The 17991-nt window shown below is 35.5% G+C and overlaps 2 protein-coding genes across 2 annotated transcripts in view; one reads left to right on the forward strand and one right to left on the reverse strand.

Annotated features, from left to right (window-relative positions):
- The window catches only part of LOC132167437 (probable beta-D-xylosidase 7), a 33704-nt gene that overhangs the window by 13850 nt on the left and 1863 nt on the right, over positions 1–17991 (reverse strand). The window lies entirely within an intron of this gene.
- Positions 3622–11009, forward strand: LOC132176119 (uncharacterized WD repeat-containing protein C2A9.03-like). Its single transcript, XM_059588250.1, has 10 exons — positions 3622–3778; positions 4152–4314; positions 4395–4562; positions 5761–5847; positions 9209–9343; positions 9443–9553; positions 9657–9748; positions 9827–9932; positions 10032–10118; positions 10208–11009. Exons 2-10 carry the CDS (start codon positions 4156–4158, stop codon positions 10616–10618), a joined length of 1356 nt encoding a protein of 451 aa, XP_059444233.1. The 5' UTR covers positions 3622–3778; positions 4152–4155; the 3' UTR covers positions 10619–11009.

Raw genomic sequence — 17991 nt, forward strand, 5'->3', positions numbered from 1 at the left:
ACAGAAATGCTGTGTGCCAGTACGTGGCACTGGCACGTTCGAGAGGCCCTCCATGGGATCAAGCGGATCCTATTCTATATAAGAGACAAATGAACAAGGTGGGTGAACCAATGTCGTGGCATTTATTAATTGTGTCCTTAGCGTCATTTTAGCTGATCCATAACTGACCCCAAGTTGTTTATGTAGTGGCAGTTGTCAGGTGGATATGGCGGTGGGTGACGGAGGTTGGTGCCGTGGTTTTGGTAGCATAGTGCATGCACCTCACAATTCCTAAACTGCCAAGTGGCCTACTCCTTAAATTTATTTAATTACTTAAATTAATACTCTTCTTTATATATAGGTCCAAACTCCTTAAATTTAAGGTTTCGTCCCGACTAAGAATTCTTAAGTGTGAACATTAGGGTGGGAGGAGAGGACCAAACATTGAATGTGGGTGCCGGTGGAGCCCAGTCACCGGCCAAAAGCTAAGAGAGGAGAGAAAGGCGGTGGGGGCTTACCCTTAACCAACCAAACCAGCTCACCTAACCATGGTTAAGCTAACGACAAAGTACACTCACGCCGTTGTGATGGGAAAGTCGAGGCAAGAGTGGCCCATCAGATACTGTAGTCCACGTGGTGGAACCCGGTTTCGCCAAGCTTCTGGAACTCGTGCTGCAAGCCAACCACGTGGATCAACCATCTCCTAGCTGGGGAACTGTACTTCACCTGGGAAGCACAAGTGGGGATGAGGGGAAAGGGACCCAGGGAAGTCTGGAACTGACACCTGTCAAGTCCACATAGCTAACCTTTCCGTTTGCCTTTACCAAGTCCTCGGACTGACCAGGTAGTCAAACCGTACCGGATCCTCCAGAACTACTTTTACGAAATTATAAAATAAGCAAGATTTCTTTTTTCTCCTTATTTTCGCTAAGGAAATAAACATTATCAAAAATGTTCAAATCGGGTAAGGTGAATTTCTTAAGGTCAATAAGTTTTTTTATATTTGACATGTATTCTCGTACAAATTTAATAGTTCAACTATTAGATTTATGAGATTTATTATTGACTTATATGATAATTGATTTATAAGATGAAATTAGTTAAATATAAAAAAAATATTGACCTCATTTCTCTATATACACAACTTTACTCAAAACTCCTAAAGAGTCAGATTAAACCATTATGGTATTAAAAACCAAATCTATTTAGTATCCAGGAATGCATAATCACTCCACTTGATACAATCTAAAATTAAAAAGGAAAATGTCAGGTGTTTTACTGATTTTAGGTGGATATTATTTTATAAAGAAAAAAAAAACAAAAAAGAAATTAGTCTACGATCCCTTATTTCTCTCACCCCGTTTTTATAAAATAATATCTACTTAGGACTAGAATAACACCTTACATTTTTTAATTACAAGAAAAATGTTAGGTGATATACTGATTCTATGTAGATACTTATTTGCATTATGACATTAATCTTGTCTATGTTTTTGTTTAGTTGGCATGTTCCAATAGGTTGTAAATGAGCCGAGCTTGGGCGAGCTAAGGCTGTCTAAGCTTGGCTCATTTAAAAATTTCAGGAGATTGAGCTCGAGTTGAGCTCATGCCAAACTCCAAAATTTAAGCTTGGCTTGGCTCGCTAAAAAAAATCCCTTGTGCGAGCCGAGCTAGAGCTCTCCTAGTAGGCAAGCGAAGCCAGTCGAGCCGGCTCAACTAATTCAAACTTAAAAAATAAAAATAATAAATAAATAACTTAGCTCAATAAGAGAGGCTTGCATCCTTTTTATATATTACTTAGGTGAGAAAGAGTTTTTGTTTTTTCCATGTGAGACAATCGGACAAGCTAATTATTATTGTGAAAGATGTGTGCTTTATTTTATTTTATTCGTGTGAGACACTTATAAGCAAACAAATACAAGGAAAATCAAAAAGAGTTTAATCTTAACACTTAATAGTAGCAAAAAAATGTTTAATATACATGGTTAATAATACTAAAATATGAAATTGACTTTGATAAAAAAAACCGTTTATTATATGTACAAATTATCTAACATTTTATATATATATATATATATATATATATATATATTAACCGATTAGCTCTCTATATATATAACTAAACCAATTAATTAATTAGTTAACTTAGTTTAATATACACAATACACTAGTTAACTATAAATAGTTATACGTACACTATATGACTACATTATTAATATTTTAACTATATATATATATATATATATACACGAGTCTTACTAATAAGCGAGTCGGATTTTATACGAGTATATATCGTTTGATAATCGAGTATAGTTTAGTGTCTATAAGTGACTCATTTAATAATCGGGTCGGGCACGAGCCGACTTTGATCTAGCCGATTCCAAACAAGCTTACGGATAGCTTTATTAGTTTACAGCCCTGTCACTTCCATCCACCTTTAAAGAAAAAACAAAATTTAATGTAAAAACGCAGGTAAAATAGATGCCAAAATGCCCTTGGGCATGGAGAGTATTTTGAACAAAAAGACAAGTAAAAAGGCAATTCCTTAACCAAATATATGGTAAACACACTTTTCATTCCTACTTCCCCAATTTTCCTCTAGAATTACAAGAAGTTATTTTTAATTTAATTTATTAAATTAAGATTTATAATGAATTAGTTTTTAGATGCATTTTTAAAAGGGAAAAAAAAAATGTAAAATTAGTCATTGTGATTTAGCTGAAGTTAATTGCAAATTAGGTAAACCAGGTGAACTAATTTTCGAACATACCGAGTAACAGACCGCGGCAATAGCTACCTCTCTCTCTCTCTCTTTCAAGTTGAGATTTTCGGCAGCTTGGGGTCATCCCAACGTCTGCCAAATCTGACATGGCCAATTATGTTTTTTTATTTTTTTATTTTTAAATTGAAGAAGAGAGATATTAAAGGGAAATCCAAATTTAAAATATTAGCATTAAATTTAAGGTATTAGCACCAAATTTGAAGCATTAGCACTAAATTTAGGATGATCGAATCCCTTTTAGGTAATACAAATCTCTAAATGGTTAACATTCCATCCCTAAATTTTAGTTTTGAATATAAAAAACAAATTTTTAAGGCATTAGAAATTAAACATTAATTTATAAAAATTTAACAAATTTTTTTTGTTGTTTATTATTATTTTTTTAATATATGTCCTACTAGACAGCCGCATAGTAGGACGACTCTCTTTCTCTTAACAAAATTCTATTGTTGTTGAGAATTTTTTTTTTTTAAATTTAATATCTCTCTTCTCCAATTAAAAAAAAAAAAAAAAAGTCATGTCTGACCCTTGAGGCAGCCGAAAATCTCAACTCCTAGTGAAAGTGGTTATTTCAAGAATTAACTAACAATTCTCAAAAAAAAAAAAAAAAAAAAAAAAAAACTAACAATTCTCAAGCTACAGTCCCGCCAGCGAACACGCAGAGAAAACGGCCGAGCCGGTGAAACGGGCGGTTGAGCGGGACCCGACAGCCGAGCCCACTGATTCCAAGTCTAAAAAAACGAAACAAAATATTGTGGGTCTGCTATTGTGGGTCCCAGCAAGCGGGTCACTCACGCTCTGTTAACTCGCTCGCACGCTCTATCTTCTTCTCCATAAGTAGAGCATCGAGGCTCGCAATTCCTCGCTAGTTTTCCAAGAACTCCAATATCTTTGATTTTTTCTTTTGAGATTCTTGTTTGTTTCTCGAGAAAGTTGTATTCTATTACCTTCTGTTTTGATCCTTCGCTTCCAAGTTCTCTGGTTCAGTCTGATTTACCTTTCTCTAACTCCTAGGAGGTAATTTTCCGTATAATGCCCTGAGTTGGCTTTGAAAGTGAGGATTTTCTTTTCCTTCGTTTAATTTTTTATTTTGCATCTCAATTATCTATATAACTGACGTAATATTGAAGTGGTTCAAGGAAGAAATAATTTGTTTCTTTAAATTCTTTCTGTATTGCTTATTGTTAATACTCCGTACCTGTTTGTGGTGTCAAATTCAAAATTTAGTGCTAAAATTTCCATTATTTCAACTTTTTTTTTTTGTTGGGTTTCTTTCTAAATCTCTCGCCAGAGATTGAGTAGTTATAATTTCTCTGGAAGGATTGATGCTTTTAGAGTATTCGAACCTTGTAAGAATATTTTCATTGACTGAAGTGCTTTCCAATTGTAGGTTAATGGCGCAATTCCAAAATGACGACCTCGAATATGTCGTAGATGACTACTTCGACATGGCCAGTTTCGAAGACGGCGACGATCCTTTCGCTGAAAACCAGCCTCAGAGGAACAACGATTTCGAATCGCCGGACTCTGACTTTGAAGACGACTTTGAAATGGTATGCCTCCTATGATTTCCCTTTCTTCATTTTGGAGAATTATTATTAGCTTTGGAGATTATTGGGTTTTTGATATTCAGAGCAAGCCAAAGACGGATACCTCTGCTGTGGAAGCTAGGAATGGGAAAGACATACAAGGAATACCGTGGGAGAGGCTTAATTATTCCAGAGATAATTACCGCGAGAGGCGATTGAAGCAATACAAGAACTACGAGAACCTCTCTCGCTCCCGGGAGGAGCTCGATAAGGTAGTTTCATGGAATACTATGTTTTTTTGTTAGATTTCAGCCCTCTTGTTGTTTATTTTATACACTGTTTGCTCTTGGTTTTGTTCTACAGGGACGCATGGTCCCTCATAGCCTAGAGGGTTTATTTTTTAATTACTCGAGAACAGGTTGCGTCTGATATTTAATAATAGACTAATTTTATAGTTATTCATTTATATCTTTTTTGGAGAACTGATTTCTATTATATGGATATTTTATGACAGGGTCGAGTTTTCTTGTCGATTTTGTAAAAACTTGTTGCTGTTTTTAATCTGTTTCCTTTTAGTAATTAGTACTTCTACCCTGATCTGTCTTATGGTGGAATATGGATCTGGGGTATAGATGCCTTTGTTTGCAGGATCAATAGACCTTATGGCATATGGGTTTTCATTTGCCCCAATATTTGGATATTCAGTAGTTTCTTGCACCTTCAAAATGACGATTTCATAAAAAGAAAAATTTGATGAATTGGGTCAAGATAGAGTTAACCCCATTTTACATAGTTATCTTTCCATTTTACATAGTTATCGTCATCATGAAGTTAAAATTTTCTGAATACCACAAGAACTTTCGGGTCCACGCTTTATCTTGAAGTTTAGATTGTTTGCTAATATTGTTTTGTGTAAACCAAGGCCTCTGTACTTGTTAGAAATTTTCGTTTTATAAACATCTTTACTTTGATTTTCTTGTTTCTCCACCCTTCTGGGTTTAGTCTCGGGGGTCGCCACAACCACCCTCGAGCTATTGGGGGTGGTTGTGAGTACTCCTATGCGCAATCAAGGGTGGTTGCACCACCCCGGTGCCGACTCCAAGGGGCTTCACAAAGCTTCTGCTAGGGTGGCCGACTACGCCCCAACCATGTGAACAAGAACAACAAATGCCCATGGTAATTTGGGAAAATAGTTTTTAGGGCTATTCCATTCTTGGGGGAATAATTATGACTTAGCTGTTGGAGAGGAATAACTATTCTTCATTTTAGTGTATTCCAAGTAATGGTGGCACAATCTATGGAATAGCTATTCCTGGGATTATTCTTGCAAACCAAACGTGACCCTAATGTCTTTCAGTCTTAGGAGTGCACGCCATATCCATATTTGTTCCTGTTTCTGTACGTTTGAAGTTGCATGCTTCCGTCTTTCTTTCGTTTTTTTTTTTTTTGCTAAACATATTATGTTAACAGGACTGCTTGCAAGTAGAGAAGAGGAAGATCTTCTATGACTTCCAGTTCAATACGAGGCTTGTCAAATCAACAATAGTGCATTTTCAGGTAGAGACTTCTGTTCATGGCTCTCTTCTTTCTTTCAAATGATTTATGCTTTGTTGTCACAATTAGTTTCCTGCTATTTTGGATTCCCAGGCATGTGATAGTTTTGATGTTTAGTGTAGTGTTGTGTTTTTTTTTTTTTTTGCCTCTCTCTTCTATTTAAAGTATGCGTTTTACAAACAGACTGCTATAATAAAAGTCATCTTTTATGGTGTATATGTTCCATAATTTTAAACTCCATAGTCATGTTATGTATGCACTTTTCATTTTTCTTTTAATTTTTCCGATTCTAATCTTTTCAAATTAGTATGTACATATCTACTTCCTCGACAAGGGTTCTATTTTATTGCTCATCATTGATGTCCTTGCTAATATTATTCTATATACAAACCATAGTCCACATTGATCACATAAATTTCATTTTTTCAAAGTTTGGGTCCTCGTTAAATATACCCTTTTCAGTTATACACACATCATTAGTAGTAGTCCTGCAGGTTTGAATATTGTATAACCCTTCATGTACTTTTTATATGTGATTATAGCTCTGTGCCTCAACCATGCATTGGAAGGTATGGAGTTTACAGTTGTTTCCTTACATTAGGTTTTAGTACAGATCTTGGTATCAGTTGAGATATGCTGAAGTTAACTGACTAGCAACTAAATGGTTTGAGAAGTTCTCAAGATTTGTCAGGCCAAACTGGTGACAGGATTTTCTTGGACATAATTTTTGAATTTTATACTTGTCCAAAGAAAAAAGAGAGATTTTAACTTAATTGAAAACAAGAAGAAGAGATCTCTTTAAATTTAAATGAATTTCTGTGAAGAATCCTGTATTGGGGCAAATGAAAATATTTGAAATGCATTAATATAGAATATTTACCATTGGTTTTTAACTGAAATTGTTTTCGAATTATGCTATTGTGCCCCACTTAATATCATCAAGATGGGGTTTGTATTTACTGGATACTTTTTTTGCAGATACGCGAATGATGCTTACTTTATACTTGCTCTTGCTAACTGTTCACCAATTCTAAATAAAATTATAAGATACAATATGTCGAAGGTACACTCTTGAATTATGGATATGGATGTATCATGACCATGGTATGACTTGGCATTCTTAAGCATTGCAACCTGACCTGATGCTGATGTAGGTGTACTTAAGAATTGCTATGAACAAGATAACATTTTTGTTGGAAAGATCTTGTTTTTTAACATTGCACCCACACAAACACACATCATTGCAATGTTTGAAGCATTGCTGACTTCATTGCTATATTCTTGTTAATCAGCAGTCATATTGAAATTTGATAGTTTGAGTTCTGGTATCAGCTGACGGACTTTCTATTGTTTCATAGATTCAGTTTGTTATAATATTGATTTGTTTTACATTGTTGATTTGTTACAAACCAACATACTACCATTGTTTGGCAATCCGTAGCATGATGTGTTAGCTATCAATGAGAGAGATCTTTTAAAGTTCATAATATAAGTGGTTAGTAATTATATTATAAAATATTATGTAAAAGAAACGTATCTAGAAGGATACAATTTTAATTTTATGCAATAGAACTGTTTCCTTGCAAAGAAAGAAATATTGAACAACCAAATAAATTAAGAATGAAATGAGGAAATATGCACCTGTCCAACTGTGTATGGTTCACGTATGCTCACATTAGTTCCCACTTTTTGGTTTCACCCTCTGTATGCTTGGTAGTTCAATGGGTGTATGTTTGTCACTTCAAGTCGAACTGCAATAATTCGAATCTGTAGCTTTGCCAAACCTGTGTGCCTTGGGTAGGTGATTGTTAACAATTATCCCCTTCTCCTGTAAATTTTAGATGGTGGCTGTTGCATGTGGTTAGTTTCATAATCTTTGCATGTGATATTTGGCTGTGAATATTTTGTTCTGTTGACTATCAAATATAATTAACCCCTTTTTGCATTTAGGACTGCAATTTCTCTCTTTATTTCAGCCTTTAAAGCAGGGTGGAAGTTTTATCTGAGCAGCTGGCGCGGCGTTGTTTATATGGTATGATAGGAAAATATCTGAGCATTTAGAGGCCTCTCATGCACCTGGTGATGAGGGGCCTAATTAGACTATCTTGCACCTCTTCATGCTGGATTGTTTTAGAATATGAGATGCATTGTAGGCCTTGAAATAACTGAAAACTTTCTCTTGTATGGACTTACATAATTCCATGTTCACGTTGTTGTCATGATCTGTTGGCTTATATTATTTTTGATGTTCTCGTAACCAAGTGAATGTAGCTTATATTGATTAGTTTGTAATTCTCTTCTTTTAACTCTTGATAATGCAATTTGTGACAATTGTTTAGTCAGTTGCCCTTCTGCTATTTCTTCAGATATCTGTTTTCCTTTTCTTTCTTGTTCTGTCTGGGTTCATATATTACTGTTCTTGCTTTCCTTATTGGATGTGTGAGCTTTATTGGTGAAACATTTTTTGTGAATCTTATTCGTTTCTTTGTAATTCCACCTTATCAAATTCCCAAACTAACGTGAAAAATGAGCACTAGTCATTGCAAATAATTTTGCATACTGGCTTACTACATAATAGAAACATATACTGTTTTCACTTGTATATCTTCTCAGACTTTTTTTTTTTCTTTTTTTTTTTTCACTTAAAGAGTGTATGGAGCAAGCTGTCAAATGAATCACGTGTTCCATCCTTGTTTTCTCCGAACTTGTATGGTGAGGATAAATGAGGTTCCAAATGTTGTGTATAGATAGACAGGCTAGCCAGGCGTCTTATGCGCATACAAATTTTACTTTTTTTTTTTTTTTTTTTTTTTTTTTTTTAACTTTGGATATCTTGTGAGGAAGGCAAAGAAGACATTAAATGTTGTGGGAGCACTGGCAACGTTGTCTTGCTAAGCTCCAATGGTGTTGGAAAATATCTTAAATTGTCCAAGTCCAACCATTACTTGCAGTCTGCAAAGTCATATTCTTCATATAGTTACAGTGTCACTTATACTAGTGCAGCTAGTTTGTTTTGAGTTCCTAAAATTCAGTATGGAGATAGCAGACCTAGTGGTGATTTTAAATCTAGGAACCTAATATATGGGTACCATTTAGTTGATGCATATCGTATATAGCAAAAAAAAAAAAAGGGAAGAAGATCCCTACATAAAGGACTGAAATGGATTTAGGTGTTTACATTAACTGGAATATCTACATAAGGATGGGTCAATTTTTTACCTTTATATGGATATGTGGCACCTCTGAGCTACTATATATGTATATATGAAGTTTGTTTTATTTGATTGTGTCAAGTTAATGTACTTCCTTTTAATGCTGGGTGTTCTTATTGGTGTGTCAATGGTGTCTGATTCTTGTGGTGCAGCTGAGGAATTTGTTATGGGCGACATCAAAGCATGATGTATACCTGATGCAGAACTATTCAGTGATGCATTGGTCCTCTTTGCAGAGGAGGGGCAAAGAAGTGCTCAATGTTGCAAGACCAATTGTTCCTTCACTGGTGATTAGCCACTTCTTGGACCAAGATAGAGCTTGATTTTTGTAGCTCAGCATTCCACTTGATATGGGTCTGAAATAATTCGAATTGTCTCTATTGCAGAAAAGTCCTGGATTGTTGCCCCCGTCACTCTCAAGGGTGCAGATAAGCACCATGGCTGTTAAGGAGAATTTACTGGTGGCTGGCGGATTTCAGGGGGAACTAATTTGCAAGGTATGTGATTTGACTTAAATGCCCGGCCCACTTTTGTGAATGTTGAATCCATTGCAAGTGTATTTCCTAATATCTATACTGCTTGTTATATGTGGTGGTCCAGTACTTGAATCAACCTGGAGTTGCATTCTGCACAAAAGTTACAACGGATGAGAATGCCATCACCAATGCAGTGGATGTTTTCCGTCACCCCAAGTAAGTCACTCCTTTACAAAGCAAATCTTGAGATCTGTCATCTCTGTTCAGACTTGCAACTGAACCTTCTATCTGCAGTGGCTCAATGAGGGTTATGACTGCGAACAACGATGCTCAAGTCAGGGTTTTTGATGCTGAGAATTTTGCTTTACTAAGCCTCTTCTCCTACGACTGGTCTGTAAATGTGAGTGCCATCTGCAGAAACAATGTTGTACAGTTGGGTGTTAATCGTTAACCTTACTTCTCACATTCTTGTACCCCGTTTTTATGGTCCTCTATGCAGAACGCCTCTGTTAGCCCAGATGGTAAGTTGCTTGCAGTTCTTGGTGACAATGTTGAGTGCTTGATTGCTGATGCTCAGTCTGGAAAAGTAAGTCACTGTTTTTGGTTGCTACTTGTTTACTTAATTTGTTCTTTGTAAGATATATGTACAAGTTCTGATATATTGAGTTGAAGCAGGTCATTGAGAACCTCAAAGGGCATCTGGACTATTCGTTTGCCTCTGCTTGGCACCCAGATGGACGAATTTTGGCTACTGGGAACCAAGACACTACCTGCAGGCTGTGGGACATAAGGAATCTGTCCAAGTCCTTAGCTGTACTAAAGGGAAGGATGGGGGCAATAAGAGGTCTAAAGTTCAGCTCTGATGGCCGGTTTATGGCTATGGCTGAGCCAGCGGATTTCGTGCATATCTTTGACACCGAGTCTGGATATCTTCATGGGCAGGAGATTGATCTATTTGGGGAGATTGCTGGAGTATCTTTTAGCCCAGACAGTGAAGCTCTTTTTGTAGGCGTCTCTGATCGAACCTACGGCAGCTTATTAGAGTTCAACAGGAGGCATTATAACCAATATATAGACTCCTTCTAGTGGCTGCCAATCCTAACCAGTCCACCAAAGTAGAAGATGGGTGTGCATATATATATTTTGCAGAGGTTTTTGGGTGTTTGAAGTTAAAAAGAGTCTTGGAATCCCTTGGTATATTGAGATTCCCCACCTGCTATTGGGGAGCAGGTTATAGATTTTTGTGGCTCGCAGAAATTGGAAGATAAATTTTGCCCATGTAAAGCGTTTTGCGATTGCTCTGTATAGTGGTAGTCGTAGTAATGGTTAATTCAATTTATCAAACTGTTTTTTATCCTTTTCCTTGTAGTTGCTTTCCTTTTAGTGTTATTATCGATCATCAAAGAAGACAGCAGAAGCAAATGCTTTTGTTTTTATCATAACGTACTTTTAAGAAATATGTGATTTCGTTTTGCTCTGTCTGGATCCACAATGCATCATTTTTTGTTGGACACATGAGTTTGCGTCAAAAATTCTTGGTTTTCTCTATGGGAAAACCTGCTATGCGGTCTATCTGCAAAAGCTAAGTATTGCAGCAACCAATAGAAGATGATACAATTAATAGAATAGGACCTCCAACACTGGAATAAAAACACTTAACAAATTAAAGACACGCCCCTCCCCAAGCCCAATGCACAAGCCTTTGCAGCCCCTGCTCAAAGCCTCGCCCAATCGCTGTCGCCTCTGCCCAACGCTCAATCGCATTCTGCAGATTTTTTTTTGTTGGTTTGTTCCTTCCAGCAAGGTGAGTTTGTTGCGATTTTTTTATTTTATTTTTTTCTAATTTTTGTTCCACTGCCCAAGCTCTGTATTTTCAATTTTGTTGAATGATTATTGCTTGGACTTGCCTCTATTTGATACTGAGAGATTAAATTTAGTGGGTCATTTTTTATCTTTGTAGTGATAGTCATTTTTGGATTTAACGAATGGATCTTTGCTCACTCACTGTTGTTATTCAAAATTTTAAGGAAATTCTTTTGGATTTGTTGAAATCTGAAGGATGTATGAAGTTAAGGAGCAACAAACTTTTAAGGAAATTCCTTTGGGTTTGCAGCCCAACCTAGAACACCCAGAACGCTGCTGGTCAGCATCCAGGCGTGGGTCTGGAACGCTGCCGCCCAAAACACCTGCCCAAATCGGCTAGCATCCCGCCCAGAACGCTGCTGGGCATTCGCCAAACCCATGGCGCCGCAACCCATTCTGTAAATGGAAAAATCGACGAATATGAAAAAAGAAGAGAAGAGAAGAGTTTCAGAGAGAAGAAGAAGAGAGAATTTATTAGGTGTTTTAGTTTTATTGTGTACTTGTGTAATAAGGTGATGTATCAGTCAACTATTGGATGCTGCAAAAGGCATTGTTTGCAGATCCGCATAGTAGGGGCACTCTTTCTCTATCCACAATGGTCAACGATTGGGCCATAAAAGATATTTGAAGACAAAAGTGTTTGGGAAGCTATGAATTGTTTTAACTAAAAGATAATACAAGGATCATCAAGGGTGGTAGTTTAATGGTTTAAGGAAGTTTTCAAGTGGTTAAGGCATGTAGTAGGGTGTGGGTTCGAATCTCCGCAATGGAGAATTCCCTCTTATGTGTCACACCCAGGTAGGATAGTTATAATTGATTTACTTCGGCCTATCCTTTTTGCTAAAAATAAAAAAAATAAATAAAGAAAAGGGATAATCAGATTTTTTACTCTCAATATAAATAGGAGCATTTTAAAGAGCAAAAACACAAAATACCTTTCGCCAGTCATTCTTTTCATTATTATTATTATTATTATTATTTTTTTAATTTTTTTTTTATAAGCAAATAAGGGAAATGAGGAATTACAAGGAGGGTGGCCAATCCAAACAACAGCCCCAACCAAACCTAATAGCAAAACAGAAACAAGAATTGAAAACCAAGCAAGGTAACAAGAGAGAATGGGTCAAAGAATGACCCGGCCCTATAAAAGTATCAATGCAGCCACAAAGGGCTGCTAAAAAAGGCAAAACAAAGAAATCCGAAGAAATCTTTGCAAGCAGAACAGAAACTGCAATGCAAAAGGCCAGAAATGGGACACCGATAGACGGCCACACCATAATAGAAAGAAATAAATACAGACAGAATAATACATAAAGTAAGAAAAAACAAAGACAAAACAGCAACATCAGAGACTGAAGCAGCCGACAACCGAGAGGAGGGGTGGAGGAAGACGCTGCTCGGCGGCACGTGGCGTTCACGCTCCCGTGAGTAAGACCAACTCTCGGGCACATGGGGACCACGTACCGTCTTGCGATGGCCGGACGATGACGCAGTCGACGCCGGCAGGAAGCGGAGGGACCAAGGATCACGGAGGAGGGGCGCGTATGAGGAAATGGCTTCCTGAAAATGCTAGATCTAATTTTAAAGAAATCAAATCCAAAATCTTCAGAAAGGAAGCGAATCCGGGGCCAAGGACAACGGTTGGAGGCTGAAATCGAGCGGCTGAATGGGCTGATGGGTAAGTCCTCCGAAGAGGTGGTTATAGCCTCCGAAGAGGTGCAAAAAGTATCTGAAATAGACAGGGGAGAAAAAAGGAAAAAGGAAGGGAAGGAGGGAACCGTAGCTCCCTCCCCCATGGCTACCAGGAAGGAAAGTTTTTCTTCAGTAAGAGGAGAGAGGGGAGAGCTCCGGAAAATTCCTAACCGTATTTTGTGTAACTCATTCTTCTTTTCATATTTGTTTCTTCTTCTAAGCTGCTAGTGCCATCTCTCTCTTCTTTTTTTCTTTACCCTTCCGTCACTGTCGCACCGCCATCAGAACCCCACCACCATAGCATTTCCAATGGTCTACGGAACAGTAAGGTGGCCGATATCTGTGGTGGCGCCAAGAAAACAACCCAAAAAAAAAAAACATTTTGTGAGTAAATTAAGGATCAAATAGCGAATCTCTTATTCTGTTGGTATTATATGTGTTGTCTATTTTCGAAAACATCAAATTCGTTTTGAAAAGTAAAACAAAACCGATCTATTTAATTATATCGGTCATACCTCTCAATCTTACCCCGATCATTTTGTGTTGGGTTCATGTCGACTATTAAATTGACGAATCGTATCAAAAATTAACAGTTCTAACTTACTCGATTTCTTTTATTTTTTGGTGTTACACAAATATTGAGAAGGATAAAGAATAACATACTTTATTAAAAATGTTTCAGTATAGATAAAAAAATTTATTAAAAACAAAAAAATCAGCTTTATTTTTTATTTTTTTTTATTTTTTGAAAGATTCTTTGCACGAGGTTTGAGCGAGATGGCATCTGGGATGTTACTCCCCCCATTGACCCAATAATGTGTGGGCCAAAAAGCAGTGGCCTCAAGTTGAGTATGCCCACTCGTGATTATTCTCTTTTTTTTTGAAGGGCCCAGTGAATAACTCGTGAGCCTAACTCGAGGGCCCACTCGTGATTAACACGTGATTAGAAAACCAGAAAGCAACGTCATTCATGTCGCACTTGAGATCCTGGACGACTGAATATTGCACGATAGCGATGTCTTTGAGTCAATGTGTACGTAAGTAAAACAATATTGTCAAATTACAAATTACGTTTTCATACAAATTACGTCTTGCATTTGTTCAACCAAAAAAAAAAAAAAAAACTTATTCCAACATATGCATCTCCGAAAATGACATGAAAAGAGGTTAGAAAAGAGGGGTGGGGGTATGTGTAATTTTAAACCATGAAATTAGGTGTTAAATTTTTGGTTAAAATAATAGCTATATAATTAGATTTATCAATTTTTAGTTTTTTATTTATTTTAAGATAAATATTAATTTAACATAACATTAATTAGAACAACCGATATTTTCTAATTTTACTCTATCTCTTATTTAAAACAAAAATTTAACATCTTATATGTTGGGGTGTGGATCAATAGTAGAATAATAGTTATCTAATATGATATTTTCCATCATTTTGAAATAAATAACTAATTTAACGTTTGTCAAATGCAAGGTCAAATAAAAATTATAAAACTCTTTACACTTATTGATTATACTCATATTATAGTAACTGATATGGCGTGTTTTGAAAGACTTGCAATATCAACCACTTAAAAAAAAAACGCAAAAGCGTTTAAGGTCATAACAATCATAAGTACAATGTCTGATTCCTTTCATATCGTATTCACATCGAGCATTTGGACCTCCTAGGAAAAGCTCAAATGACTTTTAACGAAAGGGCATTTGTACTTGAAACCAACACATGTATGTAGGTAAAGAATACTTAAGAGCATAAGACAACTCTCTTGTAAGCCACTTAAAACACATAATGTTAGTTAGTGTGGGTGAAAAATAGGTGTGAAACGTAGCATTACATATCAAACAAATAAGACCTTTCAAATAGGAATCCATTGGATCCAAATCTCCAATACATTTGTTGTTTAAATTGTTAGCAATTCCAACAGTAAAATATAAGAGAATATTTATGGGACGAGGAGTGCTATACATCTCAAATTTTCCTCTTAAATGATGTGTCACCATTTTATGAGATTTATTATTTTGAGAAGTATGTCACAAACTCATAGGATGGGAACACATCATTTGGAATGTGTAACATTTCTCTTATGGGACTCGTCTATTCAAGCAAGTGGACGAGCAGTCCAAAAATTGCTTGGACAAGTGAACTCTATATTAATTATTTTACATTAATGTCTAAATTACTTATAATCCAAGTAATAAAATTGCAAAAGAAATTATAAAGACAAGAAACTTTACTCCTCGTGTACGGGGAAATGACAAAGTAGTAGAAGGAAGAAAAGTGCAGATTCCCAATTATTTCTGAAATGCCTGAGACGAGATTGCCTGCGGGCGGGATGTTCCCAACTTTGCTACATCTGACAAACTGTTTAAACTTATTCCCTGCAACTGTTTGGACTATGCAATTTTGTCAACCACTTTAATCAAAACAGTAGATTTATATAGTCTTATAACAATTCAGGTCGGTTTGAAATTGCGTTTGAATGGCTTAAAAGTGCTTTTAACATTCAAAAAATCCGTTTTAAAAAAAAAAACTCATTTGGTAAAAAAATTAAAAACACTTTTGAGAATACAAAAAGTTTAAAAATGACCAAAACGTATCTTTGGCAAAAGCTTAAAAATAAAGTTTTTACTCAAAAGCTCTTTTTAACTTAAAAGCTCTATTTTTCGAACGCAATCCCAAACAGGACCTTCATGTAAATAGGAAAATGCTTGATTTTATTGTTCCTATTAAAAAAAAAAAAAGAAAAAAAAATTTACACACTGATATCAGTGACAGTTAAAATTAAATTTAATCATTAACTTGATAAATGGTAAATAGATTTATAAATTCACATGATAGTTCATGTGTCATTGCCTTATTAGCTCATATAAACACTTCACTAATGTAAACAAAGCTTTTAAGTTTTGTCCAAAGTGAGGCCCAATTCGTTAATGGTTCCTGTTCTTCTAGTAGGTGCGAAGGTAGGCTTAGAGCGGCCCAAAAGCCCAGCCAATCAGGTTAACTGTGTGTCGGCAGTTAATTTTTTTTCTTAAAAAAAAAAAAAAATGTGTCGGCAGGTTGTTCAAACTTCAAAGCATAGAAATCAACGAATCAAGAAAAAGATTGAAAAGGAAAATGAAAAGCTCACCTTAACCCATCTCTTATAACATCTTTTTTTTGTTTAATCAAATCTCTTATAACATCATCAGCATCCATTGATGTTGTTTGCTTGTTTGATAAGATTTGAACATTTAAATATTACACCTTTCTTAATCCATCGTTTTCACTTCAACGGTTACCCATGGACAAAGTTATTTAAAATTAAATACTTCTTCTTTTCACCTACTCCATTTAGTTAGCCAATCAAATTAAATAACTTTATCATCAATCACTAATCCATATCCCTTAACCTCTTTTTCTCTTCTCCTTTTCATAGGAGTTATTGTACAAAGGCTTGCTATGATATGGAAGAAGCTCCACGCTACTCTGGTCAAGGATTTAAAATAAATAAATAAATAAATAAATCTGACTTCTATGAAAATGATTTAAAAGATCAAACGAAAAAACAAAAAATAGTGATATGTTCTGTAAAAACTTGTGATGAAATATAACATATAAAATGATTTCAATTCAATTTAATCATGATGCCCCATTGTACGCAAACTTGAGATTAATAGTTGGTCATCTAACTGAGGAGGCTCACGGGGTCGTCAGTAGTCTCCAGCAATAGAAAGTTAATCATGTTAAGCGTATTGCTAATGAGACGACCTATTGTCTTGCGAATGAAGCACTATCTCTTAACGAGAAACGGGTTTTCATTGAGGAAGTTCTCTATTGTATTGTTGATGTTATCTTTGTTGAGTGGTGTGCTTAAATTGTTCATTAATAAAGATTATGCTCAAACACTTAAAAACAAAAAATAGTTGGTATACACAATACAAAAGCAAGTAAATAGAAAACAAAGAAAGATAAAAAAGAAACTATGTCGGGAAATTTATGTTAAGGATATAAATCATTTTGATTAATGAGGATTTGATTTGTAATTATTGTTGATTTGATTTTTTATTAATTACCCTTAATTCAAGGGATTTGTTTTGTATTTGAAAGTATGTCAAAGCTCTATAAATAGAACTATATACTCAAATCATACATAAAGAAAATATGTAGTCTATTGAAGTTTTAGTGTGCGGATGTAAGCTATATGCCGAATCACCTTAATTTCTGTGTCTTTCTCTTTTTCCTTTATTCTATATTATTTCGCTTTATATTTATCTTATTATATGTTTCTCTAATTTATATGCCCACATTTCTGCAACATTCCAACTTGGGTCCATATATATATATATATATATATATATATATATTATATGCAGATATTTCTATTGGTAAGTTCAACCAAAGTGAATTTGGTCATGGATGAACCCACTAAAAAAGTTAAATACAAAGAAAATAAACAGTAAAAGGAAGGTTGAAGAGATAATTAAGTGGGGGAGGGGGGGTGATGTGCAAATAAGTGCAATGTCGTGAAAAAGTAAAATTAGATATCCCCCACAAAATCAAAAAAATCTTAAAGCTACGTGCCTACGACAAGAAACTGCTCTGAAAATGACAAGAATTGATTACTTTTCTTATGCTAATCAAAATTTATTGACAGGAAAGCATCATTTTCACCAAATTACACCTTTCCAGCTCAAAGTCTTGAATCTGGGAAAGAGATTGTGCATGAAATTCTAAGGAAAGTTTTAATTCAATTTGACCCATTTAACATGTGGACAAATTCATTGGTTGAACTTCTGGTCCTGCATCCTCATTCCCTAATTCTAGGCCTGCTTCAGGCTCAGGTGGCCAATTTGTAACCTTAATTCAGTCACCATTTTTCGGGCTTGATAAAGACATTTGGCCAAACTTTTTCCATCTT

The sequence above is a fragment of the Corylus avellana genome, chromosome ca1 (assembly GCF_901000735.1).
Source record: "Corylus avellana chromosome ca1, CavTom2PMs-1.0".
Classification (NCBI taxonomy): domain Eukaryota; kingdom Viridiplantae; phylum Streptophyta; class Magnoliopsida; order Fagales; family Betulaceae; genus Corylus; species Corylus avellana.